At 35.5% G+C, this 27,935-nt stretch overlaps 2 protein-coding genes across 2 annotated transcripts; both read left to right on the top strand.

The window, feature by feature from the left end:
- Positions 1–9,382: 9,382 nt before the first annotated feature.
- LOC141680402 (uncharacterized) lies at positions 9,383–12,860 on the top strand. Its single transcript, XM_074486637.1, has 4 exons — positions 9,383–11,895; positions 11,991–12,096; positions 12,183–12,260; positions 12,375–12,860. The coding sequence occupies exons 1-4, from the start codon at positions 9,383–9,385 to the stop codon at positions 12,858–12,860; spliced, it is 3,183 nt and encodes a 1,060-aa protein (XP_074342738.1).
- Positions 12,861–14,716: 1,856 nt separating this feature from the next.
- On the top strand, positions 14,717–16,135 carry LOC141680400 (uncharacterized). Its single transcript, XM_074486636.1, has 5 exons — positions 14,717–14,926; positions 15,015–15,278; positions 15,386–15,672; positions 15,755–15,925; positions 16,030–16,135. The coding sequence occupies exons 1-5, from the start codon at positions 14,717–14,719 to the stop codon at positions 16,133–16,135; spliced, it is 1,038 nt and encodes a 345-aa protein (XP_074342737.1).
- Positions 16,136–27,935: the final 11,800 nt, after the last annotated feature.

Below are 27,935 nucleotides of genomic sequence, written 5' to 3'. Positions count from 1 at the left end.
CCAACTTGCTTTTGGGCTGAAGCTATCAATACTGCCTGTTATACTCAAAATTTAACTCTCATTAACAAAAATGAATTGACCCCTTATCAGATGATCAATGAAAAGAAGCCAAACTTGAAACATCTTCACATTTGGATGTAAATGCTTTGTATTGAGAACACATCCTGAAATGCTTTGAAAATTTGACAGAAAAGATGATTAGGGTATTTTTGTTGGATATTCATCTTCCAAAGCCTATAAAGTCTTCAATCTAAGAATAAGAACTATTGTTGAATCCATTCATGTTTCCATTGATGGCAAGAGATGGTTTTGAAGAAGAAACTCATGAAGAACTAGTGTTTTCAAATCAAAGGCCAAGTCAAGAAATGACTCAAATCCTGATGACTCATCGAATCCCGATGATGGGTCAAATCCCGATGATATGTCAAATTCTGACGATACTGATCCTGATCTAGAGTTGGTTATTGAAAATGCACATGTTGAGGGGGGATCAACATCAATACTTGAGCAGTCATAATTCTAGTTAATCAGATTCTGATGATACTGATAGATCAAGAAATACTGAATCAACTGAAATTTTTTCAAACAAGACAATGTTAGGCCCGTAATCAACTGTAGAGGGGAGGGGGTGAATACAGTTAATGCAATCAATTCGACAAAGCTTTAACAAAATCAACAGGTTTTATATTAACAGATAAAAACTGATTATAAATGTACTCTCTCGAAAGGATGAACAAATATCCTTGAGAGCTTCTAGGTTATGCGAAAGATATAACAATATTCACAATGCTTATAGCATGAACATAATCTATGCTTTATATAGAGCACGACTACACAATGTATAAGGAATCCTATTCTATTAACAACAAGGAAACCTATTACAATATTTCTGAGATAAAGCCCTTCACCGCCTTGAATTCCTACTTTCTTTCTTCTCTTAGAATATCTACTGAAGTGACAAGTTCTGATGACATCATCTGCTGATCATCAAGTACTGATATAAGTACTGATGACATCATTCTTTAGTAAATGCTGATATAAGTCCTGATATGAACTTCTGATAGTTTCTGCTGATATCATCAATTATATCTAACAATCTCCCCCAACTTGTGTATTATGGAAATATATACAAGTTCCAATTGATGATGTCAAAACTATCTAAATTCAGAAATCAAGTAATCATATTCATTCTTACTTCAGTGAATATTCGACTTTACTCTTCATTCTGAACTCTAACACAGTCTGAAAAATCTTCAAGAAACTTCCTCAACAGATTCTCTTCCATTACATCCAAATACCTTTGCATCCTTTATTTATGTTCCCTCAGTTCATCTGTTGATTCATCATTCTGATAAATGGAAGCCCTCAGATTATATAATTTTGAATTTCTAAGAGATAGATCATCCAGCTCCCGAAACCCAACTTTAGTCCCTAAACTCATTTCTATCTTGGCTCCTCCAATAGGCTTATCAACAATATATTCAGATTGATCATTGTACTTTAAAATGTAGTTTAATTTGTTAGGCATTCCTCTATGCTTTAACTGTATCAGGTTCTTTATGAATGCAGGTCATCTGGCAGTTACAAAATTAGTTAACTTGTGAAATGTAGTAATAAGTTCCAATTCCTGTCATGGTTTATCTCTTAACTATTCTTGATTCAACCTTAAGCTTCTCCCAGAATCCAGAAAATAGATTATTTTCTCTTCAGTATGATCAATAACAATTTGCACTGATATGATCTTCTGTAAGTCTGCAAGCATTACATTGTCTCCAATTTCTGTCAAATAAGAATGCTTTCTTAAAGTAAAACATCTCCTACAAATGGATCATCAACATTTAATCTTTCAAGACCACTTATGATTCCATGTTGTCTAGATTGAGAACTTCCACTATAAATCTTCTTTAATGTTTCAGAAGAATCTCTTCTAGGGGCTGGTTTCTTGCTTCCCCATGGTAGCTTCTTCTTCTCTTCCAAAGTAAGTTCCGGCTTATCAAAGACCATGTCTTCTGAATCATGATTTGATAAATCCGCTTGAATTTGATTTGAGAAATTAACAACATGAGTAGAATCAGAGGTTGTGATTGGTTGAATAACAGCTTCTTCTTTAACTTGAGCAAGGTCAGAGGTTTATCAGCCCAGTCAGCTCCATAAATCTTCCTTCTTTGGTGAGCTTGGTTGATTTCTTCTTCTTCAGTAATTTCATCAGTATCAAAAGATTGAGCAACTTTATAGATTGGATATATTAGTATTTGTGATTTAGTTGCTTTAGATACTAATTTCTTCTTTACAATAGCTTTGGCTTTAGGCTTTGAAATCTTTGACTTCTCTCATATCTTCTCTTCCTTTAAGCTTCCTGTCAGTAGTTAAGATATCTTGAGATCTGAAAGATCTTTCATCCTCTTCCTGACTCACTTCCCTTATAACTACACCTCTGGTTGGTCTGTTAGAAGGATCATCTTCATAAAGTATATGAGAGATAACAGCAATATCAACATTTGCTGTCTTCATGAAATTCTTGAAATCTTCCTCTATTTGCCTTAGCTGTTCAAGATCAACTCCAGGATTTTCTCTTTCAAATATTCTTCTACTCACCTCAGTGTAAAAAGCTTGAATTTTTGAATCCTTGTAGAATAGAGTTGTCTTTTTTCCTTTTACATTCAGAATTTAAAGATATTGACTTGCTTCATAACCAGCTTCTATCTCCAGAATACCTTGGTCTTTATTAGCAGAAGTTGTGACTTGTAAAGATTCTTGCATTGTTGTAGTCAAAGTCAATTATTTAACTCTTCTTTAATTTCTCTTACTCTCTCCTCCTTATCAAGATTGAGATCTAATGATTGCTTTTGATGAACCACTAACTCCAACTAGATCTTCACCTCTTCTCCTTTCACTATCCTTCTGTCCCCACTTATTACCTCTATCAGGATTTTCATCATCAGTATTTATCAATGTCAGGTGTTTGTATTTAGATTTAATAATTTTCTCCCTCTTTTTGGCATCATCAAAAAGCAGTAGAGAAAAAATCAACTCCATTGAATTATGTACTTCTATAAGTTGATCAGACATTTGAAATTGTTGAGCTTTCAATCTAGCTTGACTAGCTTCAATTGCATTCTATCTAACAACTATTGGTGCAATTTGTTTCTGAATTTCCTGATGAGTAGCCAGCCTTGAAGCAATCATTGATTTTTTGGTTTGATTGATTTGAGAAGTTATTGCTTCTTGAGATGTATATAAGGATCTTACAACTAAAGTTGATGCTTTCAGATGATTCAACATATCAGGATTCTTAATCTTTTGTTCTTCTATTTCCAGATGTGCAACATCTTTTGTTTTGGAAATAGGATATGTTTCATCTTTCCATTTAGCATTCCATAGATTATCAAAATAATTATGTTCCTTCTTAGCATCTAACTCTTTCATTTTCTGTTGTCTTACATGTATAGGCATATCTTCAGGAAAGAAAAGATCATCCTTAGGATCTATAAGAGCATTTGAAATATTATCTTCTTCACCATCATTAGATTCTTCAATAGCAACCGGATTTTGCATAATTTTCCGAACTTCATCACCAGCGTCAGCATGTAGTATAGAATCAGAAATTGGTGCAATATGTGATCCAGCAGCTTCAGAAGCTTCCATACCATCAGCAGTTAACTCCACATCTTCAAGAATTGTAGATAAATGAATTGGAGCTTCAAAATTTAATTTCAGAACCTCAGTTCCTGTAGAATGCTGTGGTAATTCTGAAATATATGAAACTTTAAGAATGGACTGTTGTGCTACTTCATCTTCAGCTACAATAGGAATTTCTTCAGGTGATGGAATAGTAAAGTAAATGGACTATTTTTCAGCAAAAAAACTGGGATTGTCTTATGTGGTAAGATAGTAGAATGTATGGACTGCAAGAAAGTATCAGTACTTAAACTTGCAGGGAGATTAACAACACTTGGTACATCAGAGTTAATTTGAGATTCAACAGAATGTTGTTCAGCATCTTTTTCTTTAGTACTCTGTGCACCCGCAAATATATAACAAGTAAAACTTAATCTCTCTATTCTTTTAAAGTAGTCTCACTACTCCTCACACCACACATCTCATGACTTTTAATAGTCAGAGCTTCCTCACAAGGATTACTAAATCCTATCTCTCATCTACCTCTCCTTTTTCCAGGAAGGATCATGCCTCTCTTTAATTCTATTTTTCTCTCAATCTTTTCACACATCTCACAGAAAAAGCTCAGGAAGATTGTCCTACAGAAATAAGATACGGCTAATGAAGGGTGATATGTGGTCATACAACTAGAGGTAGTCCTTAAATAAGATCTAGAAATAATCATACCAACAGGATTTATATCATGAAAAATAAATGCTAAAAATACCAAATCAGTATTTAGAATAAATGTTGATAAAGTAATAATAATATTTATACCTTGTGAATCTGAAGATGCAGCTTCTGTGTAGAGATTCAGTGGTGGCATTGATAAAACATTAGTAGACAATTGAGTCGGATGAATTCTACCTTCAGCATCTACAATAAGAGTCACTGCAGCAGAAGTAAGGCCTTCATTGCAACTTTGATGCAATGGTTCTTTTGTAGCTGGAGAATCAGGTGTGCTGGATGACTCTGACAACCGGGTTCTTATGTACTATTCTCCATAATTGCAGTGATATGCTCCTGAGCAGTTTTAATCAGAGGCTCTTGCTCTTCAATATCTGTTACACCACTTTGAGGTGCAGGTTCTTGTGGGATTGGATTAGGAGATGTAGCTGCTGTACCCCTTGAGATACAGGTTCTTGTGTGCTTGATCCAGGAAATAGTCCTTTCCCTTGAAGCCTCTTGACACTAGCTTCTACTTGCTCATGCGAGACTTCTCTTGCTCTCTTGTGATATTGCTTTACTGGAGATTCATACAATTCTACAAGTGCCTCAGCAGTAGTCCGGAACTCAGAATTTGGATTTGATGTAGTCTATGTCTCCTCAGCAATTTCATGTTTAATCTGGAGCAAGTGCTGATTATAATAGGCTTTAACCAATCTTCTTTTCCTTAGTCTGGGGCTTGTACCAGTATCAGCAGCTGTGCCTTTTTCAGTTGATGGTACAACTGGTTTTGGATAAGAATCAGATGAAAGTCTGGAAATCTGGAAGATAAGGTAGCATTATCCTCATCTGAGTCTGATTCTAATCCAACAAGAACAAGTTTCCTCTTGACAATCTCTGAAGGTTTAGAAGAATGAGTAACTTGAAATGCTTCATTTTTTGACTTAGCTACAACAGGATTTGTAGCTCTCTTAGCCAATTCTTTCTTTCTTTTACAACAGGTGTCTTTTGGGAGACACCTGAGGTGGCTTCTGTTTGAGATTGTTCTGGTGGTTGAGTTTGTGTTTGGATTTGAGTCTGGGTTGTTGTGTTGGGGTGAACTACAGGGGGTTTCCAATGGTAATTTCCTGCACCTTACCACTCTAGCTGTTAAGTAAACCATAAGTCTCAGGAAGCCTTGCTAAAAGCAAGTTCCTAGCAACCAATGGTAACCTCAAAGGACCTAAATTCAATCGCTTCTCTTCTTGTAAAATTAAGTCAGAAAAAGCCTTTTTGTCAATTTAAAAACTGACACTATTTGATTAGAGGGGATAGGGGTATCAGGGAAACAAACATTGAAAATTAACTGATAGAATCTAGCATAGTATACTATATTTCTATCAGCATTTATCCTATCACCAATAAAAGACAAGACTACTCTACCATAATTATAATGTGAACCATGAATTAGAGAGTACCCTATCTGTTGTGTCATGATGGGCAAGGCATCAAAATTTGAAGATTTGTTATTGAAGGCCTTTATGATGCAATCAAAGAAGAAACTCCATTCCTTCCTTAGCCTATTCCTTTTTAATTGACCAAGATTCTTCAAATCCATGTCATAGCCAATCTTAGTAAAGAATCTCCTTATTTTAGTATCTCCCACCAATCTAGTATAGGAGGTATGAGTTGGCAACTGTAATGCATCCCTTACAATTTAAGAAGTTACAATCCTTGTCTTATTGTCAAATTCAAATACAAGGCTTGGAGATTCATTAGCTCCTCCATCATCATAGACTCCAGTCCTCTAGATAGCAAGCACCTGGTCACCAGAGATTGTGGGTGGAGCTGTGAGAGCAAACTCAATCTCACTGGGTCTAAGAAAGTCCTGAAAAATGTGAAAATCAACTTTCACACTGTTGTTAGTCAGGATAGCTGAATAGTTGTTAGTCATAAACTTTGCACCACCATAATTAAATGATTTAGAAGTAGCAGGTGAAATCATGGTTAATTTCCAAGAAAGATTTTCGAACAGGATTTAGGGTTTCAGATTTTACGACTGTGAGAAAATAATGAAGATAAGTAAAACATTATCTAAAATCAAAAACTGATTTTATATAACACATCTCTCCACTAATTTTATCACAATTCAGTTTAATGGGACACGTGGCAATATACGATTGACTATAAAAGTAATCATTTAAACGTGTGTTACTGTATAAACAGTTCCCAATAATAAAGTTATGCACTAAATGAACATGTTTAATATCCTCACGTCAATGAGTAAACATCTGTAACCATGAAAGATTACCCATATGTGGCTAACTTCAACCATGTAATTATAGTACTGACTAAAGCAATATTTGAATATCTTTATAACAATAGTCAATCAAAGTTTGACCATTATCAGTATGTAATCACAACTATCAGGATTTATCAGTCAACACTGGTTTGATCAATATCAGAATTTAACAACTATTGACAGGATCAATTAGTCAAAGCAAGTTTAACTAATATCAGAGTATTTACGTATAATCAGTAGTTCTAACATGCAACTTTCAGCTAGAGGTCATAGAAGTTAATTTACATGTTATCATGGCACCAACATTTAGCATAATAATCAGTATCTAACAAGTACTGGCACATAATAAGATACCATGCTTCAAATATCAGCAGTCTTAATTATCAGAATTTGAGAATTGTCCTGATATCATTCCCAATTCATTCACCAATCATGAGAAAGTAGCTTCACAGAGAGGCTTGGTGAATATATCTGTTACTTGCTGATCTGTTGGAACAAAGACCAATTCCACTGTACCTGCTTCCACATGTTCCCTTATAAAATGGTACTTGATGCTGATGTGTTTAGTCATTAAATATTGCACTGGATTTCCTGTCATTGCAATAGAACTTTAATTATCATAATATATAGGAATAGCAGAATAATCTTCATCCATAGAATATGAGCATAACAGCTTCCTGTAATAATATATTCTGCTTCTGCAGTTGATGTGGAAATTGACTTTTATTTCTTGCTATACCAAGAAACCAATCTGCCATCAAGAAATTGGCAGCTTCCAGAAGTGCTTTTCCTGTCTATTTTGCATCCTGTAAAATCAGCATCTGAATATCCAATTAGCTTAAAATCTGAATCTCTAGGATACCATAATCCCAGATTCATGGTGCCTTTGAGATACTTAAAAATTCTTTTCAACAACTAGTAGATGAGGTTCTCTAGGATCAGCTTGGAACCTTCCAAAGAGATAGGTAGCATACATGATATCAGGTCTACTAGTAGTCAAATATAGGAGCGAGCCAATCATACCTCTATAGTTAGTTATATCAACTAAAGAACCAGTATTTAAATCTAACTTGGTTGCAGTGGCCATGGGAGTTGATGTAGTTGAGTAGTCTTGCATTCCAAATCTTTTGAGTGAATTCCTGGTATACGCTACTAGAAATAGTAGATACGACATCGGTCCTTAGACATCGGCATGTAATGCACCCGATGTTAAAATGCAGTTTAACATCAGTTTTGTAAAAAGCGATGTTGAATACGCATATTGACATCGGTTTCACTTAGTAGCCGTTGTCTATCTTCAGAAATTAAAAAGGCCACAAATTTGTTTTTAACTTTGACATCAGTTCATTTTGTTAACCGTTGTCTATGGCCTTTTAAAAAAAATAAAAATTACTTAACTCCCCCCCCCCCCCCGCTTTTCAGTACACTTTCCCCCCTTTAATTTTAACAAAAAATTCACTTTAACATATTTTCCCCCCTTTCCAAAAAACCTCCCGCGAGCCTCGCATCTCTCCCCGACCCTCGCCTCTCTCGTCTCTCTCATCTCTCCCCTACTTCTCTCTTAGTCTTCTTACCTTTCTTCTCTCTTCTTACCTTAGTCTCTGTTAACCGTCTCTTCTCTCTTTTCTCTGAAACCCTAATTTTAGCCCCAATTCTAATTCAAGATTTGGAGCTTCAAATTAGAGCAAATTTAACTTGAAATTGAGCTAGTATCTGGAGGTTGGAGCTAGTATCTGGAGGTAGACAGCATTTGGAGGTTGGAGCACTGAGGGTTTAGAACATTGGGGTTTCGGAACATTGAAAGCATCCGGAGGTATATTCTTCTTTACTTCTTTACTGTTTATCTCCCTCATTTTTATGTTTAATATCTTCTTTGTGCATGTAAATGTTTTATGTTTATCTTCTTTTCTTCTTTACTGTTCTTCTTCTTTGTGCATGTAAATGTTTTATGTTTTTGGGGGTTTTATGTTTGTTTCTTTTTGGGGGTTTTATGTTTGTTTCTTTTTGGGGGTTTTATGTCCTGTTTTTGGGAATTTTATGTCATGTTAAATATTTTAGGTACACTGATGTAAATCAATGTTTTAGGTACATTGATGTAAATGTAAATGTTTCTGTTCTGTTTTAAATTATGTGTTTTCTGGGGGTTGTTCATACATATTAGTGTGTTTGGGGGGGTTTTGGGGCTGCATTTGAACAGGTCTCAGATATGAACAAGTCTCTGCATTTCTTGTTTTGTATGATAGTCATTTCTCTGATATGAACAAGTCTCTGCATTCCTGATATGAACTATCTGTTACTTGTGTTGTATTATAGTAATTGTTTTGTATAATTATCCTTCTCACAGATACAAGTAACAGATAATTTTAATTTATTTATTTATGGGCTGAATTTGTTTCAATACTCAAGTTCTCACTGAGTTTTATTTATGTGAAGGAAATTTAACAATTGTCTGGGCTGTGAATGTTGGAATTATTGGTTTTTAATTATGTGATATTTTCAAATATCTTGGTTTAATTTGTTTTAATTATCTTGGTTTAATTTAGTCTAGTTTATAAATTTAGTCTAGTTTTGTAATTAATTGGGTATATGTATAGGATCTTAGAGTAATGAATTAGTACTATAAATTATTAGGATATCAAGGTATTTACTCCTTTCTAAGTTTATATAATTAATCCCTACAGTAACCAACACAAATTTGATATGCCTTTTATTAAATAATTATAAATAGGTATGTGTGGATTTTTAATATTTATAGTGGCTATCAGGTAGGGAAATTTGATGGATAAGACATGGATTTTGCAAGATAGGGATTCTTTAGCATTTGAAATGGGGGTGGAAAACTTCTTGATATATGCTGAAGAAAATTCTGAAGATCGTAACAAAATTCCTTGCCCTTGTGGACGATGCGCCAATTTTAAAAAATTCTCTATAAAAACAATCAGGGGCCATATCTATGACAATGGCTTTTGTCTAGGTTATGTTCATTGGGTTTGGCACGGGGAGACTGCTTCTACGGGTCCTAAATCTTCAAGTGCTAGTTGTCCACCTGAAGAGCAAGCTCCAGACCCACCTCCTGAGCAAGCCTCTGATGAAGCTTCAGAGCAAGATCAGGAGCATGTCGCTGCTTCGGAAACTGCTGATGTTTGTGAAGCGGCATATAATTCGAGTCAATATGATAATGATTCATATCAGTTTAGGAGGTTCGTAGCCGATGCTGAGCAACCTCTATATGAGGGTAGTGACTGTACTAAGTTAGAGTCGATGTTGAAGTTGCATAACTGGAAATCTAGGTTTGGTATTACCGATAGTGCCTTCACTGACCTCCTTTCTTCTGTTGGGTCTCTACTTCCCAAAGATAATGTGTTACCTAGTAATGCATATGAAGCAAAAAAAACCCTCTCCAATTTAGGTCTAGAGTATATAAAGTTCCATTCATGTCCGAATGACTGTGTACTGTACAGGGGTGTACATGCTGATGCAACCAAGTGTCCTAAGTGTCGACTTTCTCGGTGGAAGTTGACAAAGAAAGGTGAAGAGAGGATTAATCTTCCAGCCAAAGTCATGTGGTATTTTCCAATAATTCCTAGATTTAAACGTATGTTTAAATCTCCTTCCACCGCTAAACTAATGTGTTGGCATGCGCAACAGCGGACACAAGATGGTAAAATACGACATCCAGCCGACTCTCCATCTTGGAAAAATATAGATTATAGGTGGCCATCCTTTGGTAGTGAACCGAGAAACCTTCGCTTGGCTTTATCGGCGGATGGTGTAAACCCGCACAATAATGGCCTATCTAATAGATATAGTTGCTGGCCAGTCATATTGGTGACTTACAATCTTCCTCCCTGGTTATGTATGAAAAGAAAATTTATGATGTTGTCGATATTGGTCCCTGGCCCGCATGAGCCTGGTAATAACATCGACATCTACTTACAACCGATGATTGATGATTTAAAAAAGCTTTGGAAGGAAGGGGAACCAAATATGTATGACGCGTATAACAAATCATTTTTCACTTTAAAAGCAGTTTTAATGTGGATGATAAATGACTTCCCTGCTTACGGAAATTTATCTGGCTGCGTTAATAAGGGTTATAAGTGTTGTCCAATTTGTGGAGATGACACCGTAGCTAAATTTTTGACTCATAGTAGGAAAATGTGCTACCAAAGGCATCGTCCATATTTGCCTCTACATCATCCTTATAGAAGGCAGAAGGCTGCTTTTAATGGACAACAAGAGTTTGGGCAGCCGCGTCGAACCCTATCCAGAGAAGAAGTGTTAGCAGAGCAAGAACAAATCAAATTTGAATTTGGGAAGAAAATGAAGAAGGCAAAGAAGGTTGAAAGTCCATGGAAGAAAAAGTCAGTATTTTTCGAGTTAGAATACTGGAAATTTCACCATGTTAGGCACTGTATTGATGTCATGCACGTCGAGAAGAATGTATGTGATAGTCTGATTGGCACATTACTAAATATGCGCCATAAGACAAAGGATAGTGCGGCAGCCCATCGTGATATGATGGAAATGGGCATTAGATCTGATTTGGCTCCCCAAGTAGGAGTAAAGAAAAACTATTTGCCTCCTTCTCCCTTTACTTTGTCAAAGGCAGAAAAAAGGACTTTCTTGTCATCATTAATGTCGATGAAACTTCCATACGGACATGCATCAAACATAAAAAATTGTGTTTCCATGCCTAATTTGAATATTTACGGGCTGAAATCACATGATTGCCACATTCTTCTCCAACAATTACTCTCGGTTGCAATACGCTCCGTTCTTCCGAAGCATGTTAGGGTCACAATTATTAGATTGTGTTTCTTTTTTAATGCTTTGTGCAACAAAGTAGTAGACGTGTCAAAACTGGATAAGCTGCAGTCAGATGTTATACTAACCTTGTGCGATCTAGAAAAGGTTTTCCATGCGTCATTTTTTGATGTAATGGTACATATAGTAGTCCACTTGGTCCAGGAACTACGCTTATGTGGACCAGTATTTTATAGGTGGATGTATGCGTTTGAACGGTTTAATAAAGTACTAAAGAGTTCTGTTCGAAACCGTTATTATCCCGAAGGTTGTATGGCAGAGAGTTACCTTGGAGAAGAGTCCGTAGAATTCTGCACCGAGTTTCTTAGTCAGAATTACTCCACTGCCGGTCTGCCAAAGGACCAAGATAATAAGATATCAGGTCCATTATCCGCTGTGATAATAAAATCAGTGGAAGAGAAGGAGCGAGATGAAGCACATCTACATGTCCTTCTAAACAACGCTGAAGTGTTTCCATATATTCTGTGAGTTTATGCAGTTTGTTGTTTTCAATTCCTCATTATCCAGTAATTAGTCTTGTAATGTGTCTTTAATATATCATTCCATATGCATTTTTCAGAATGCATAAGGAATATCTTGAAGAAATTCACCGAGGGAAAAGGAAAAGCTTACATTGGCTCATGAGAGAGCACAATCGGCTCTTTGCTGATTGGTTTCAAAAAAAAGTCAGTGTTGTATTAGGTTCTTTGATCTGTAGTGTAATGACGACTATTAGCTATTTAGGATTTAAAATTTCTTATCATATCTGTAGGTGAATGATGAACTAAGGGAGAACAACAAAGGTGTTTCAGATACGATAAGATGGCTCGCTGCCAAGCCATCATTTTCAGTACTAACTTATCAAGGTTATCTAGTGAATGGAGTGCGATATTTTACAAAGGAACGAGATGACATACGCGTTGTTCAAAACAGCGGGGTGTCTGTCATTGCTAAAGCGGTCTAGGTTTCTAGTGCCAAGGACTTGAACCCCGTAGAAAGTGATTTGACATTTTACGGTATCATACAAGAGATATGGGAATTAGACTACCATGCATTCAAAGCTCCCTTGTTCCTGTGTAAATGGGCAAGTAATGATAAAGGAATAAGGGTTGATGATCTTGGGTTCACACTTGTGGATTTTAGTCGACAAGGTCACAAAAAAGATAAATATGTTTCTGTTGACCAAGTCAAGCAAGTGTTTTACCTTGAAGATCCCGTTGATGCTACCTGGTCTATTGTTCTGTCCTCCACAACTCGAGACTACCAAAAATTGTATAATGAAGATGACTTAGGAGACACGATCATGGAACATCCCCCATTCTGCACTGAAATCCCCGCAACTGATGTCACTACTGATGATGTCGCTCATACTGCTAGACCTAATGTTGAGGGAATTTGGATTAAAAATACTGCTACTAAAACTCCTGCACCTAATGTCGTTACTGACTGATGATGTAGCTTTATGTAAAATATATATCTAAATGGGAATTTGAATGACTGAATGAACCATATATATTTGCCTTTAATTGTGTTATAATGTGTAAAATATATTGTTAATTTTTTTTTCTTTTGTTTTGCATTTTTATAATCATATAAGTAGTTCATCCATAATTACTGATTGATGGCATTATTTTTTCTTTAATTATTTTGCATTATTTAATTGTACTTCTATAAAATACTTTGGAGTTATTTCGGATGTGATTAATTACTGATTGCAGTTTAGGTAAATTATTGTTCTTGTATAGTTGTATTCGTACTTGCTGATTTTACAATTTATTATTTATGCTTGACTGTAATTAATGACGGACTGAAAATATATTGTTCAACTGATGGCTTTATTATTCAATTTAATGCAGACTAAGGGAGCAAAATGGCAAAGAAGCAAAAAGCCAAGAAAGTAATTTTCGAAGAAAATGACAGGAAGAATAACTCTGAAAAGGTTGATGATGAGATTGTTCCTGATGTCAAAACTTCAGAGACTTGTAATGAAAAGTTGGTTCAAGTCACTCCACAATATCAAACTCAAAGTAGTGGTGAAGAAACGATGAACACTTCTGAATCTGTAAAAAAAAGGCTAGCAGGTGTGCGTGGTATTTCAGCTCTTCATAAAGTAGTGGTGAAGAAAGCTCGGGGAAAGAAATTTAAAGTTAGATACAATGATTTTGGAGTTCCCATCGGAAATACCAGGCCTACTTTACAGTCTTACATAGGAATGCTCGCAAGGACAATGATTCCAATCGACACTGAAAACTGGCCAAAAGTGGATTGTGATCTAAAAGCAAAATTATGGAATGATGTCCAGGTAAATTATATCCCTTGTTGACTTCTTCATTTTATTTAAATTATGACTGTAAATTATGTGGCTAATTTATATTATGTGGCTCTTTAGGACACATTCAAAATTGCCCCAGAAAGTGAGAAGCTTGTGCTACAATCGGCAGGTGAAAAATGGAGGCAGTTTAAAGCTGATTTAACTGCAAAATATGTGATGCCATTTATTGGAAAAAAGAAGAAATTGATGAAGCCTCCGAAGAAGTATGCGTTTGTTGGTAAAGAACCTTGGAAGAAATTTGTTGCAGAGAGGACGAGCCCCAAATGGCTGGTATGAATATATTCTACTAATAAAATATACATGATTGCCATTTTACTTGCTAAATGATTAAATAGATTTTGGTTAAATAATATTTATTAATTTTTACTAATTTATTTTGGTGCAGGAACAACGTAAGTTACAGAGCAATAGAGTGGGTAAACGGAAATATCATCACCGCTTGTCAAGGAAGGGGTATATTGGTTTGCGAGAAGAAGAAGTAAGAACCATATCTATTTGGCTTTGCAATTCTAAGTTTTAAGGGAGTTTAAACATTTTCTCTTTTTTAACAGATAAAGAAAGGGAACTTAAAGCGGAAAGAGAAACCTGATCGTGCAATTTTTTGGTGGAAGGCTAGGATGCCAAAGAATCCTGATGAGCTTACTGAAGAGCAAGCGGAAATAAATGCGAGAATTGTAAGTGATATTTTTAATACTGCATTCCCTTCAAAGATAATTGCGTCATAAATAATGCACTAATTGTTTGCATTTATTTTACAGGCCCAGTTACTTGAAATGAAGGAGAAGGGTGAATTTGTTCCACATGGAACAGAAGATATGTTGACTACGGCACTTCAGACTCCTGAGCACGCAGGAAGGGTTTGAGGGGTTGGCGGCTTTGTCACTCCAACAGCATTCTTCAATTTGCCGAAAGCGAAAAAGACTAAAATTACCAAGGCAGAGTTGTTGGATCAGTTGGAAAGAAATCAGCGGGAGATGGCTGAACTTAAGGCCTTGGTTAATGCTTCGAGTGGTCACTCTCCTATGTTCTCTGACAAATCAAGTTATCAAGTACCTGTTAATAAAGAGGGAGCTGCTGATAAGCGGAATGTTGGAGTTGCTGTTAAACCGCTGAGTGCCAAACAGTTGTTGGTAAATGATGAAGACTTTGTTGGTTTTGACCCCTCTCCTCCGAGCGGAAAGAAGGTAAAATATTATTAAGATCTACTAGATATATGCCTACAGACTTGGGATTTATGCAATAAAATTAAATTGATCCCTCACTATAATGTAGGGTCCACAGTCATGTGAGCTTGCACTGGATTGCATAGAGAACAAGGTTGCTTTTGGAACAGTTTTTGATGATCACGAAGAGATGAATGTTTCAGTACACGGAGTGCCTCTAAAGCCCGGACATGTTCGTGTGTCGGTTGACGGACACATCCAGCCAGAGGCGTCGGTTCCAGTGCCCATACCTGGTGAAATTGAGGTTGTACGCCAAGCAGTTGGCTCTCACGTAGCATGGCCTCGTGAATTGATCATCTACCCAACTGTGGCGGTATGTTATATAAAAATTATGTCAATATACTCTGAATTGATTGTTGCATTCTATAGTAGTTATGTCAATAATAACCGATTATTCTTGTTTTATTTAATTCTGTGTAGAAAAAGAAAAAGGAAGTGTTGCAGGGGCAGTCTAAGCGGAAATATGAGTTGCAGAAACTTCAAGATGATTATAGAAAAATGAAGCTAAACAAGAATGCGCCAAAGCAGTACAAGGTGTTATACAAACATGCTGCAGTCTTCATGAAAGCCACTGGGGAGTCAATACCAATTTCGTGTGATTCGGACGTGTTTGGGACTGAGAAAATAATTTATATATTGCATGAAAATGTGAAAGCATTGTTGGAGTTCGATATGATTGGCCAAGCTGCAATATCTGCTTATATGGCGTAAGTTAATTTTTTATCGTTACATATTCAATATTCATGTTTTATACGGATATTATAAGTAATGTAATTCACTCCCTGGTAGGCTCTTGCAAAGACTGATTAAGATTGAGAGGAAGAATGATGATGTGGTCTTATATGGATTTTTCGATCCAGGAGCTACATTTACGTTGAACAAATCTTTTCATTCTTATTTTGTTAATCGGTTGAAAGAGAGTAGTCCCTATCGCATGTACTTCATGCCACATAATCATAAGTAAGTATTTTTAATTTAGACATGCTTTTACAAATTAATATATTTAGGTAGTTTTTTTAAAATTTCTGACTTGTGTTTTTCTTTTTTCTTTTTTATAAACATAGTTGCCACTGGATTTTGGTTATAATTTGGGATGGCGACATTTATATTCTGAACCCTCTGCCATATCCAACACATTTTGATGAGTTGGAAAAATCATTAACAGAGTAATATATTTCTGTTAATTACTATATATAAATATATATATATATAGTAAATATTCTCCCTTTTGAAAAATAATCATGTATATTATTGTTGTTCTGCAATGTAGAGCGATGAAATCCTACAATGCTCAAACTGGAAGGGGAAATAAAGCTCCTCAGATAAAGAATCTTCTTGTAAGTTTTTTGTATTTTTTTATCACTTTGTAATTTTAATTAATTTCTGGTGCTAATTCAGATTTTAAATTGTAACAGGGATCTCCCAAACAACCAGGAGGGGTTGAATGTGGCTATGTTATAATGCGATACATGAAAGATATCATTGCTGATAAGGAGCTATCTTTTACTACCAAGGTATATATGCAAATCATTTCCGATAGATGGCATGTAGAATTTTTTTGTGTAGTTTTTCAGGACAGATAAATATGAGTGCCATTTTTATTATCAGTTTTTATTATTAGTGATTTCTAGATGGATCTTGTTTTTATTAGTGATAAGGAACTATCTGGTATATAGTTTTGGATTAACGAAGAAAATTACGGTTAAATATAGAAAAGGTCCTCTTCTGGTTAAATTATAAATAGTTGGTTCTGTTTATTTTTAATTATACATATGGAAATTCTGGTTAATAGTATTCTGATTGCTAATTTTTACGTGTGTTTTATAGTGGGCAGCCAAAACTCGAAAGTCCTACACAAGGCAGGAGCTGGATGAGGTGCGGATGGAGGTGCTTGAATTTATCCAAGACAAGATGTAAAAATGATAAGTATCTATATATATAGCTTTCCTCTGAACTATGTGAATTGATATTGTGTTTGCTGGTGGTTGGTGGTTAATTAAGGGATGTTTGGTGACAATTACATCCATCATTCTAATTTATGTTTGGAATTGTCGAAATTTGACAAGTGGTACATATTAACTAGTCAAACATGTTTAGAATGTTGGATGTAATAACTAGAGAATTTGGGTTTTATTGTTTTTAGTTGGGATGTTTATTTTAGACTTGGAATGTAATGTCCGAATTGAGCTCTTGTTGGATTGAATGTTAGTAAATTTGGTATCAATGTATACCTCTATATTTTTACAAATTTGGTTGGATGTATTGCATATTGTTGGTATTTTTCTGGTTGAAAATGCAATTGGTTCCCTGGGCTATTAATAGTACCAGGATGGCATATGCAATTTACAGTACATATATTAACATCAGAATGGTAATTTAAAACCGATGTAAAAATGAACAAAAGACATCAGGTGAAACAATATTAAAAGAAAAAGAACTACAAAAACCAAAATATGTATTTTAAGCCAAATAACATCGAATTTTCAATAGCTGATGTCTTAAATTTTACAATATTAAAGATTAAACATCGGTTAGAAAAAAACACTGATGTTAAACAAAAGGATTTAACATCACCAAATGAACGAAACCGATGTCTAACCCATTATTTTACATCGGTTGATAAAAGTACCAGATGTCTGATGGACCATTTCACATCGGTCAGACAACATAATCGATGTCTGATCTAGATTTTCACATCGGTTTGTTTGAAAGATTTTTAAAAAAATATCTTTTAGAGCTTGTAGGTTTCATGTTTTAATGGATAATTACCCCATAATATACTCATATTCACCTAGAAATACTGTAATATAAGCTGAAATTTGTTGCAAAGACATCAGAATTATTCTTAAAACTGATGTATAGCACTGTAATAGACATCGGCTGTGAACCGATGTCAAAGCCTGATGACATTTAACATCACAAGCGAAGACATCGGTTCAGTTTTTTTTTAACATCTGTTCAGAACTGATGTCTGATCCCATATTTTTAGTAGTGATAAATCGATTAATTTATGATGTTGGATATATTTGAGATGTCATGTCTAATATGTTTCATGTTTAGTTTTCAGATCTTAATAAACAGGAAATATCAGTTCTTACTGGAATCTGGACTTTTGGAAGTCAGGACTTAAGGATATCAGGACTTAGATTATCAGAAGATAATATCAGAAGATGGATATCAGAACTTAAGTACTGGAGGACTAACAGTTAAGGAAGGAAGCTGATTTAAAGGAAAGAAGATCGAGACTAATACAGAAGAAGATATGCATGGAAAGAGTTAGAGGACTAGAAGAATTATATAAGATATCTGATTGATATATTTTAGGAGACAGAATTATATTCCATATCATTTAGAAGTTATCTTGTAACTGTGTCTCTATATAAGCACAGACATAGGTTTACACTATATGTGTTACGATCATCGAGCAGATCATACATTGTAACCTAGCAGCTCTCGTGATATTTGTTCATCACTGAGAGAGAACAGTTCCATTGTAACAGAGTTTATTATATCGAATACATTTGTTTTCTGTTACTTGTGTTCTAAATCGATTTGATTGTATTCTACATTGTATTCAACCCACTTCTACAGTGTTCTGTGACCTAAAAAGTGGTATCAAAGCCTATCTGTTAACACACATACAGTAAAGATCCAAAACAATCATGTCTGAAGAAGCAAAAAATCCAACCAAGCCTGCCAAAACTGAAGAAACTCCAAAGACTCAAACCCACAGTCGATATGAGACTATCAGGGTTCCCATGCTGAGACCTTATGAGTATCCTATATGGAAAGTGAAGATGGCTATGTTTTTGGAAGCTAGAGATCCAGAATACCTTGACAGAATTTATGAAGGACCGCATAAGCCAACTAAGCTCTCTGTTGTAGTTGCTGATCAGCCAGCAAAGACCATACCAAAGAAGAAAAGTGAATACATAGCTGAAGATATCTCATCTATTGCCAAGGATGCAAAGGTAAGGCATTTGCTGCATAGTGCCATTGATAATGTCATGTCAAACAGGGTAATTCAATGCAAGACTGTAAAGGAGATATGGGATGCTTTGGAAACAAGGTGTCAGGGAACTGATGCAATCAAGAAAAATAGGAGGACTATACTTACTCAAGAGTATGAGCATTTTGACTCAAAAAGTGATGAGTCATTAACTGACTTATATGACAGGTTTGTTAAACTCTTGAATGATCTATCACTGGTGGACAAGGAATATGATATTGAAGATTCAAATCTAAAATTCCTTTTAGCTTTTCCTGAAAGTTGGGATTTGAAAGCTACTATTATAAGAGATAACTATGCTCTTGATGAAACTACTCTTGATGAAATTTATGGTATGATCAAGACTGATGAACTTGAGATGGATCAAAGAAGCAATAGACATGGGAGAAAGTCAAGGACAGTTGCTCTTAAAGCAGATGAGGAATCACCCAAAGTGGCTGTCTCAAAGAAAGGCAAAGGAAAGGCTCTCATCATAAAATCTGATTCAGAATCATCATGTTCTGATGATGATGATTCAAAAACTGAAAGTCTACCTGAAGTAGATGCTGATGAAGAGATGATGAAATTGTGTGCTCTTATGGTGAAGGATATCACAAAGATAGCCTACAGGAAATTCAGAAAGGGAAAGAAGTTTTTAAGGAAAGGTAGAAGTTCTAATAAGAAGGGCTTCATAAAATCTGAAGGAAAAGGAGGAAAGTCTGACAGAGGAGATTACTCAAATGTCAAATGCTACAACTGTGGTGAGAAAGACCACATATCTCCTAACTACAAGAAAGGAAAGAGTGACAAAGGCAAGGCTCTTGTCACAAAGAAGAAAAGCTAGACAGACACTTCAGATTCCGAAGATGAGGAGAACTATGCCTTGATGGCAAATGCTGATAGCAGTTCTGATGCTGGTGAGTTAAAGGGCAACCGGAAGAACATCCTAGTTATGGATAATGGATATTCAGGATATATGACTGGAAATAAAGCCCTGCTATCAGACTTTGTGGAGAAAGCTGGCCCAGGAGTTTCTTATGGAGATGGCAACATTGGAAAAACTATGGGATATGACAAGATCAATCTTGGGAATGTCATCATTGAATCAGTAGCTATAGTCTCGGGACTCAAACACAATCTGTTGAGTATAAGTCAAATATGTGACAGAGGTTATCATGTGGATTTCTTTGAAGAACATTGTGAGTTATAAGTAATTCTACAGGCAAAGTGGTTCTGAAAGGTTACAGGCATGGTAACATTTATGAAGCCAGACTTTCAACAAGTACTGATGGTTCTGCTATCTGTCTGTTGAGTAGAGCATCGGTTGAAGAAAGCTGGAATTGGCATAAGAAACTCTCTCATTTAAATTTCAACAATATAAATGAGCTTGTAAAGAAAGATCTTGTGAGAGGACTGCCAAAAACAGTATTTGCTCCTTATGGCCTTTGTGATTCATGTCAGAAGGCAAAACAAAGAAAATCTTCGTTCAAGAGCAAAACTGAGTCATCAATTCTTGAGCCTATCACCTACTGCATATTGATCTATTTGGTCCAGTCAATGTCATGTCTATTGCAAAGAAGAAATATGCTATGGTTATAGTGGATGAGTTCACAAGGTACATTTGGGTGAACTTCTTGCACAAGAAGAATGAAACTATATTTACTCTAACTGATCATGTCAGACAGCTGGATAAGTTGGTCAAATATTCTGTTAAAATAATAAGGAGTGATAATGGCACTGAGTTCAAGAATTCGATTATGGAAGAGTTATGCAAAAAGTATGGAATCAAGCAGGAATTTTCTGCACCTGGAACTCCACAGCAAAATGGAGTTGTAGAAAGAAAGAACAGGACTCTGATTGAAGCTGCACGAACTATGCTTGATGAAGCAAAGTTGCCAACCTATTTTTGGGTTGAAGCTGTGCAGACTGCTTGTTTTACTCAAAATGCTACACTCATAAACAAGCATGGAAAAACACCATATGAGATGGTGAAGAAAAAGAAGTCAAATCTTAAATACTTTCATGTATTTGGTTGCAAGTGTTTTGTTCTTAAGACTCATCCTGAACAGCTGTCAAAATTTGATATAAAAGCTGATGAAGGAATCTTTGTTGGATATCCACTTTCCACAAAAGCCTTCAGAGTCTACAATTTAAGAACAAGGGTTGTCATGGAATATATCAATGTCTCTTTTGATGATAAGAAGATTACTGGACTTGAAGATTTCGATGATCATGATCAGCTGAGATTTGAGAATGAAGATTTAAATTCTAATTCTGGAAATTCTGATGACTTAAATCCTGATTCTGTAAGTTCTGCTGGATTAAGTTCTGATGTCATTGAAACTGTGGAAACAACTCCAAAGGAAAATGCACATCTCAAGACTCTCGAGAAGCATTAGAACCTGTCACTGACTCTTCAAGTTCTGATTTATCTAGTTCTGATGAGCCAAATACTGATAATTCTGGAAGCTCTGATTCTTCAACTCCTGAAAATTAAAACTCAAATTATGAAGTCTCAGAGAGCATAACTATAGGGGGAGCATCATAAAATGCTGACGGAGACAACATGGATCATGGGGGAGGATCCAGTTCTAGAGATCAACTTCCATCTGCAATGAAATGGACTAAAGCATACACACCTGATTTAATCATTGGAGATCCTGAAGCAGGTGTTAGAACTAGAACTGCAACTTCAAATTAATGTCTCTATCATTTTTTTTCTATCTCAGACTGAACCAAAGAAAGTGGAAGAAGCTCCTCAAGATGCCGATTGGGTGTAAGCAATGTAGGAAGAGTTAAATGAATTTGAAAGAAATAAAGTCTGAACCCTAGTGCCAAGACCAAAGAACAGATATGTTGTAGGCACAAAATGGGTATTCAGAAATAAAACTGACAGTGATGGCATAATTACATGGAATAAAGCAAGGTTGGTTGCTAAAGACTACTCTCAACAAGAGGGTATTGATTATAATAAAACATTTGCACCAATTTCTAGATTAGAAGCCATAAGGATCTTTTTGGCTTATGCTGCTCACAAGAAGTTTAAAGTCTTTTAAATGGATGTGAAAAGTGCTTTTCTCAATGGAGAATTGGAAGAAGAAGTATATGTTGAACAACCTCCAGGCTTTGTAGATCCTAAATTTCCCAATCATGTCTACAGGCTTGACAAAGCACTTTATGGCCTTAAGCAAGCTCCAAGAGCATGGTATTAGACTTTAGCTCAATTCCTTCTGGAAAGTGGATTTCACAGAGGCACAATTGACAAAGACTTTATTCTACCTCAACCATGGAAAGGACTTACTTTTGGTATAGATATATGTTGATGATATCATATTTGGTCCTACAAATTCCAAACTTTGTGAGAAGTTTGCAAAGCTAATGCAGTCAAGATATCAAATGAGTATGATGGGAGAACTCAACTATTTTCTGGGCCTTCAAGTCAAGCAAAATTAAGAAGACACTTTTATCTGTCAATCCAAGTACACCAGAAATTTAATGAAGAAATTTGGAATGCAAGATTGTTCAACTACATCCACTCCCATGGCCACTGCAACCAAGTTAGATAAGGATACTGGTAAATCTGTAGATATTACTAACTACAGAGGTATGATTAGCTCATTACTCTATCTAACTGCAAGTAGACCTGATATCATGTATGCTACCTGTCTTTGTGCAAGATTTCAGGCTGATCCAAAAGAACCTCACTTAATAGCTATGAAAAAAATTTCAAGTACCTTAAGGGTACAACTGATCTAGGATTATGGTATCCTAAGGAATCAGATTTTAAGCTAATTGGTTACTCAGATGCAGATTTTGCAGGATGCAAAATAGACAGGAAAACACTAGTGGAAGCTACCAATTTCTTGGAGGCAGATTGGTTTCTTGGTTTAGCAAGAAACAGAAGTCAATCTCCAGATCAACTACAGAAGCAGAATATATTATTGCAGGAAGCTGTTGTGCACAGATTCTTTGGATGAAGAATCAGTTACTGGATTATGGGTTAGAATTTTCTAAAATCCCTATATACTGTGATAATCAAAGTACAGTTGCTATGACAGGTAATCCAGTTCAACACTCAATGACAAAGCACATCAGCATTAGGTATCATTTCATAAGGGAACATGTGGATGAAGGTACAGTGGAATTGCATTTTGTTCCAACAGATCAACGGCTAGCAGATATCTTCACAAAACCCCTATGTGAAGCTACTTTTATAAGATTGGTAAATGAACTTGGAATGGTTTCAAGTTCTTTCTCTAAATCTGCTTAGTTTTTGTTCTCATGCATCAGACTTTATGATCAGTGTTTACAGATTGTATTATCTATATGTAATTTGTGCTTAATTTGTAAATTCATTAAATGCTGATTGTTATCTAATGTGGATCTATATACTCTAATAAGTGTTTTGAATGTTCTGTGACTATTCAATCCAATGAGGATAACTGTGCTAGATGCTGACCTAGTAGTCTTTAACATACTAGAAATCACATGTTTGAATTAGTCGTTTATATGGAAACTCATTAACACAAGCAGATTCTGATATTGTGCTTAGTCAAGTTTACTTTGTGTATCTTATTACTAAGTCACAAACTAGATTCTTGTTTCTTATCTGTAAAATTCTGATGTCAGTAAATCTTAAGAATGAACTAAGTGCTGATAAGCCTCACTTATCAAAAGAAAAGAAAAGAAAAGAATAAAAGTCAGTACTCCATTGAGATCTAGAGTAAATATGTGGAAGGGAAGACCCAAGTGCATTGCTGGTATTAAGTAATATGCATTAGAAAAGCAAAAATTTTCTTGGTGACTTTTCACATTCTATGATTATTAGAGAAATACTCTGATAATAGCATAAATTCTGATAAGCAGTCGTGACTCACTTACACTGAGAAGCCATTGTAAAAAGGAATTTCAAAAGATGCATAAAATGAGCACAAACAGTTGAGGTGGACTATTGCATAAATTTGTTCTATAGTAGACATCATGACTGATGACAGACTTTAAGCATTTTTCTCAGTTATGCCTTATTTCTAAGATGTACTGAAGTTTATCAGACTTTAATCTTTATCTGATATTTTGTTGAATGCACACATACTTTCACTCCATATGAATGATGAAAATTACTGTGGTGATTAAGTTGTTGTTGACAAACAGTTAAGTGTCATTTGCATAAATTCTGAGGACAAGTTCTGATGGAAGTTCTGATGATTAAGTTCTGCTGAAACCATATCGGTATTTCTGTGAAGAATTACAGAAATAAACATTCACTTTTTGAGTAAAGAAGCCATATTCTGACGACTTTTAAATTCTGATAATAATCAAGTTCTGATGCTTACATGGCAGTAATTATTTTCTTGATTTATTTTTAAGTCAATACTTGAACGGTTATATTTTATCAGAATATTGGTGTATGTGAGATAAAGAGTGTAATAATCATTTGGTTAGTGGGAACAGTTTTTTTAAAAAAAACTGCATGTACATAGTAATCATTACTTATTTCCCATGCCCATTAACTTTTGTTTTAACTACTGCATGTCTGTCAGGTGTAACGTCTGTTCCACTTCTCAATAACTGTTGTCACGTGGGGTGTCTAAGTAAAAGAGATAAAAGATTTTCAAATCTTTTATTTACATTTCTATTCTACTTACTCTCTCCCTTTTTCTTATTCTCTCATATTTTCTGACGGTTTACTATACAGGCATTTTATCAAACACTTTTCAGGCATTCTAAATTCTCATTCGTTTTCAATGGCACCCAAGGATATAATCTTTGATGGAGCAAAGTTCGTCCCCAACAACTATGCTACCATTCTCACTAAGAGTGAAGCTCCTTCGGAATTTCATTTTATTTAGTATTTCTTATCTCATAGTGAAATTGGGTTCGCATTGACACAGCCATCCATTATATCTGGAACTCAAGTTCTGACATTCTGGCGTACTGGACATTATGATGATGGTGGTAAGAATGGGACTCCAAGCATTGTATTTACAGCAAATGAGGTTGAGTATGTTGTTACTCCAGGAGTAGTTCGTAAAGCTCTACACTTACCTGAATCCTATCAATTCAGTTCTGCTGTGGAGGAGCCCTTGCTACAATAAATGATGGCCAATATTGGGTATGAACGGGGTTTGGCTAAGTTGGGTCAACTCAAATGCCCATATATTCGAAAGGAATGGAGCTTCTTCTTCGATTGCATCACGAAGATGATCGTAACATATATATGATGGCCAATATTGGCTAGATTCTTATTTCTTATCTGTCAAATTCCGATGTCAGTAAATCTTAAGAATGAACTAAGTGCTGATAAGCCTCACTTATTAAAAGAAAAGAAAAGAAAAGAATAAAAGTCAGGTAGTCCTTTGAGATCTAGAGTAAATATGTGGAAGGGAAGACCCAAGTGCATTGCTGGTATTAAGTAATATTCATTAGAAAAGCAAAATTTTTCTTGGTGACTTTTCACATTCTATGATTATTGGAGAAATACTCTGATAACAGCATAAATTCTGATAAGCAGTCATGACTCACTTACACTGAGAAGCCATTGTAAAAAGGAATTTCAAAAGATGCATAAAATGAGCACAAATAGTTGAGGTGGACTATTGCATAAATGTGTTCTATAGTAGACATCATGACTGATGACAGATTTTAAGCATTTTTCTCAGTTATGCCTTATTTCTAAGATGTACTGAAGTTTATCAGACTTTAATCTTTATCTGATATTTTGCTGAATGCACACACACTTTCACTCCATATGAATGATGAAAATTACTGTGGTGATTATGTTGTTGTTGACAAACAGTTAAGTGTCATTTGCATAAATTCTGAGGACAAGTTCTGATGGAAGTTCTGATGATTAAACTCTGAAGAAAATAAGTCAGTATTTGTATGAAGAATTACAGAAAAAGATATTCACTTTTTGAGTACAGAAGCCATGTTCTGATGACTGTTAACATCTGATATAAGTTAAGTTCTGATATTAAATCCTGATGGAATCCTTGATGCTTACGTGGCATTATTCTTTACTTGACTTATTTGTGGTAAAATCTGAAACAGTCATATTTAAATCAGAATATATTTGGATAAGATAAAAATAGTCATAATTATTTTGGGTTAGTGGTAAACGTGTATGTCTTGAAAAACTGCATGTGCACGGTAATTATTGCCTATTTTACGTGCCCATTAACTCCTGCTCTAACCGTTTATTGACTGTTCACATGTTGCCAGGTGTAAAGTGTATCCCATGCTTCAAAAATATAACTGTTAAGTGGACAGAGTATATATATGGGAGTTAAAAGATTTTCTAATCTTTTACTTACTTTTCTATTCTTAATCTCTTTTATTCTCTCTCTTTTTAATATTCTCTGAAGCGTTTTCTTTCAGGACTTTTAACAAACACTTTGCAAACACTCTCTTTCTCACTTATTTTCTTACAGAGATGGCACCAAAAGACGTGATTTTAAATGGAGCTAAGTTTGTTCCTAACAACTACTCCGCCATTCTTAGTAAGGCGGAAGCTCCATCGGAACTTCACTTCATTCAGGATTTTCACGCTAATTCTGATATTGGGTATGCTCTGACCCAACCTGATGTAGTCTCTGGAACTCAAGTGCTGGAGTTCTGGAGAAGTGGAGTATATGATGATGGTGGTGCTCAAGGGTCCCCAAGTATAATCTTTACAACAGGGGAGAATGAGCATGTCATAACCTTGGCTACAGTACGTCAAGCACTGCAGTTGCCTGAAAATAGAGCCAATACAACTGTTGAGGAGTCCATTCTTCAAAATATGATGGCCAGTCCGGGGTATCAAAAGACATTAGCAAAGCCGGGTCAATTGAAGAGACCTTACATAAGGAGGGAATGGAGTTTCATCTTTGACAGCATCAGAAAGGCTTTTGCCAACAAATGTTCTAACTTCGATGCAATCCCTATATTCAGTCAACAAATTGGGTATGCTCTCATTAATCAAACTGATTTTGATTATGCAAGTGTTGTTTTAGGTTTCATTATGGATAGGATGAGAGAAGATAGGAATACTGTCTATTTTGCTAGATTCTGTCAGCTTATTTATTTTTTGTTGTGATGATAAGCCCCAATCAGCTAGTGAATTAATTCCATCATTCAGACTAGCTAAAAGAGCTTTTAATGACTTATTATCTACTGATAATAAGAAGGCTGTGTTAGGACCCCTCCGAGTTCCTTTATCTGTCAAACAGGCCTTAATAACCTATGATCCAGTTAAATACACTACACTATATCCTGATGTCCAACCATCAGAATCTCAACCGTCAGCACCTACCACCTCTACACAAACACCTCAAACTTCTGAACCATCAACACAAACAACCAGACCTTCATCTTCCTAACCTTCTAAGAGGACAAAGTATGTTCCTCAACCTCCACAAAAGAGAAGGAAGATGATTCTCAGAGATGAGTCTGAGAGTGAAGAGGAAATAATTGAAGCACGGGTTCATGCATCTAAACCTGTGATAAATGAAGCTGAGAATGTTACTTCTCAGAAAGAAACAGCAGCTCAAAGTTCTGATACTTTGAAAAGAAATAAATCTTTAAGTTCTGTTGCTGCTGAAGCAACTCCTTCATTGGCAAGGAGATTGAAGAAAATGAAGGCTATGAGGTATTTGGCTAAGGCTCCATCAGAAGATACTGAAGAAACTGAGGAAGGGGATCAGGAATCTCTGATCTCACAAGAACCAGTTATCATTGCAGCCCTTCCAGCTCAAGCCAAAGACACTGTTAATGATACAATTGTTACCCCTCCCGTCTCTCCTATTAAAGCTACAGATGATTCTAAAGAACAAATTGAAAATTCTGAAATAGATATTCATAATTTGAATATACCTGAAGTTCTTTATCTGGAAGCTCTATCTACATTAAAGACACCAGCTCTGGAGATAAATTCTGATCCTCAAAATTTAGATGATGTTATTCCTGAATCTCCAGTTGCTTCACACATTGTTGAGCTATCAG

The sequence above is a fragment of the Apium graveolens genome, chromosome 8 (assembly GCF_009905375.1).
Source record: "Apium graveolens cultivar Ventura chromosome 8, ASM990537v1, whole genome shotgun sequence".
In the NCBI taxonomy this organism is placed as follows: domain Eukaryota; kingdom Viridiplantae; phylum Streptophyta; class Magnoliopsida; order Apiales; family Apiaceae; genus Apium; species Apium graveolens.
The sequence above is the reverse complement of the archived record's forward strand: the minus strand, read 5'-3'. Positions and strand labels throughout refer to the sequence as shown.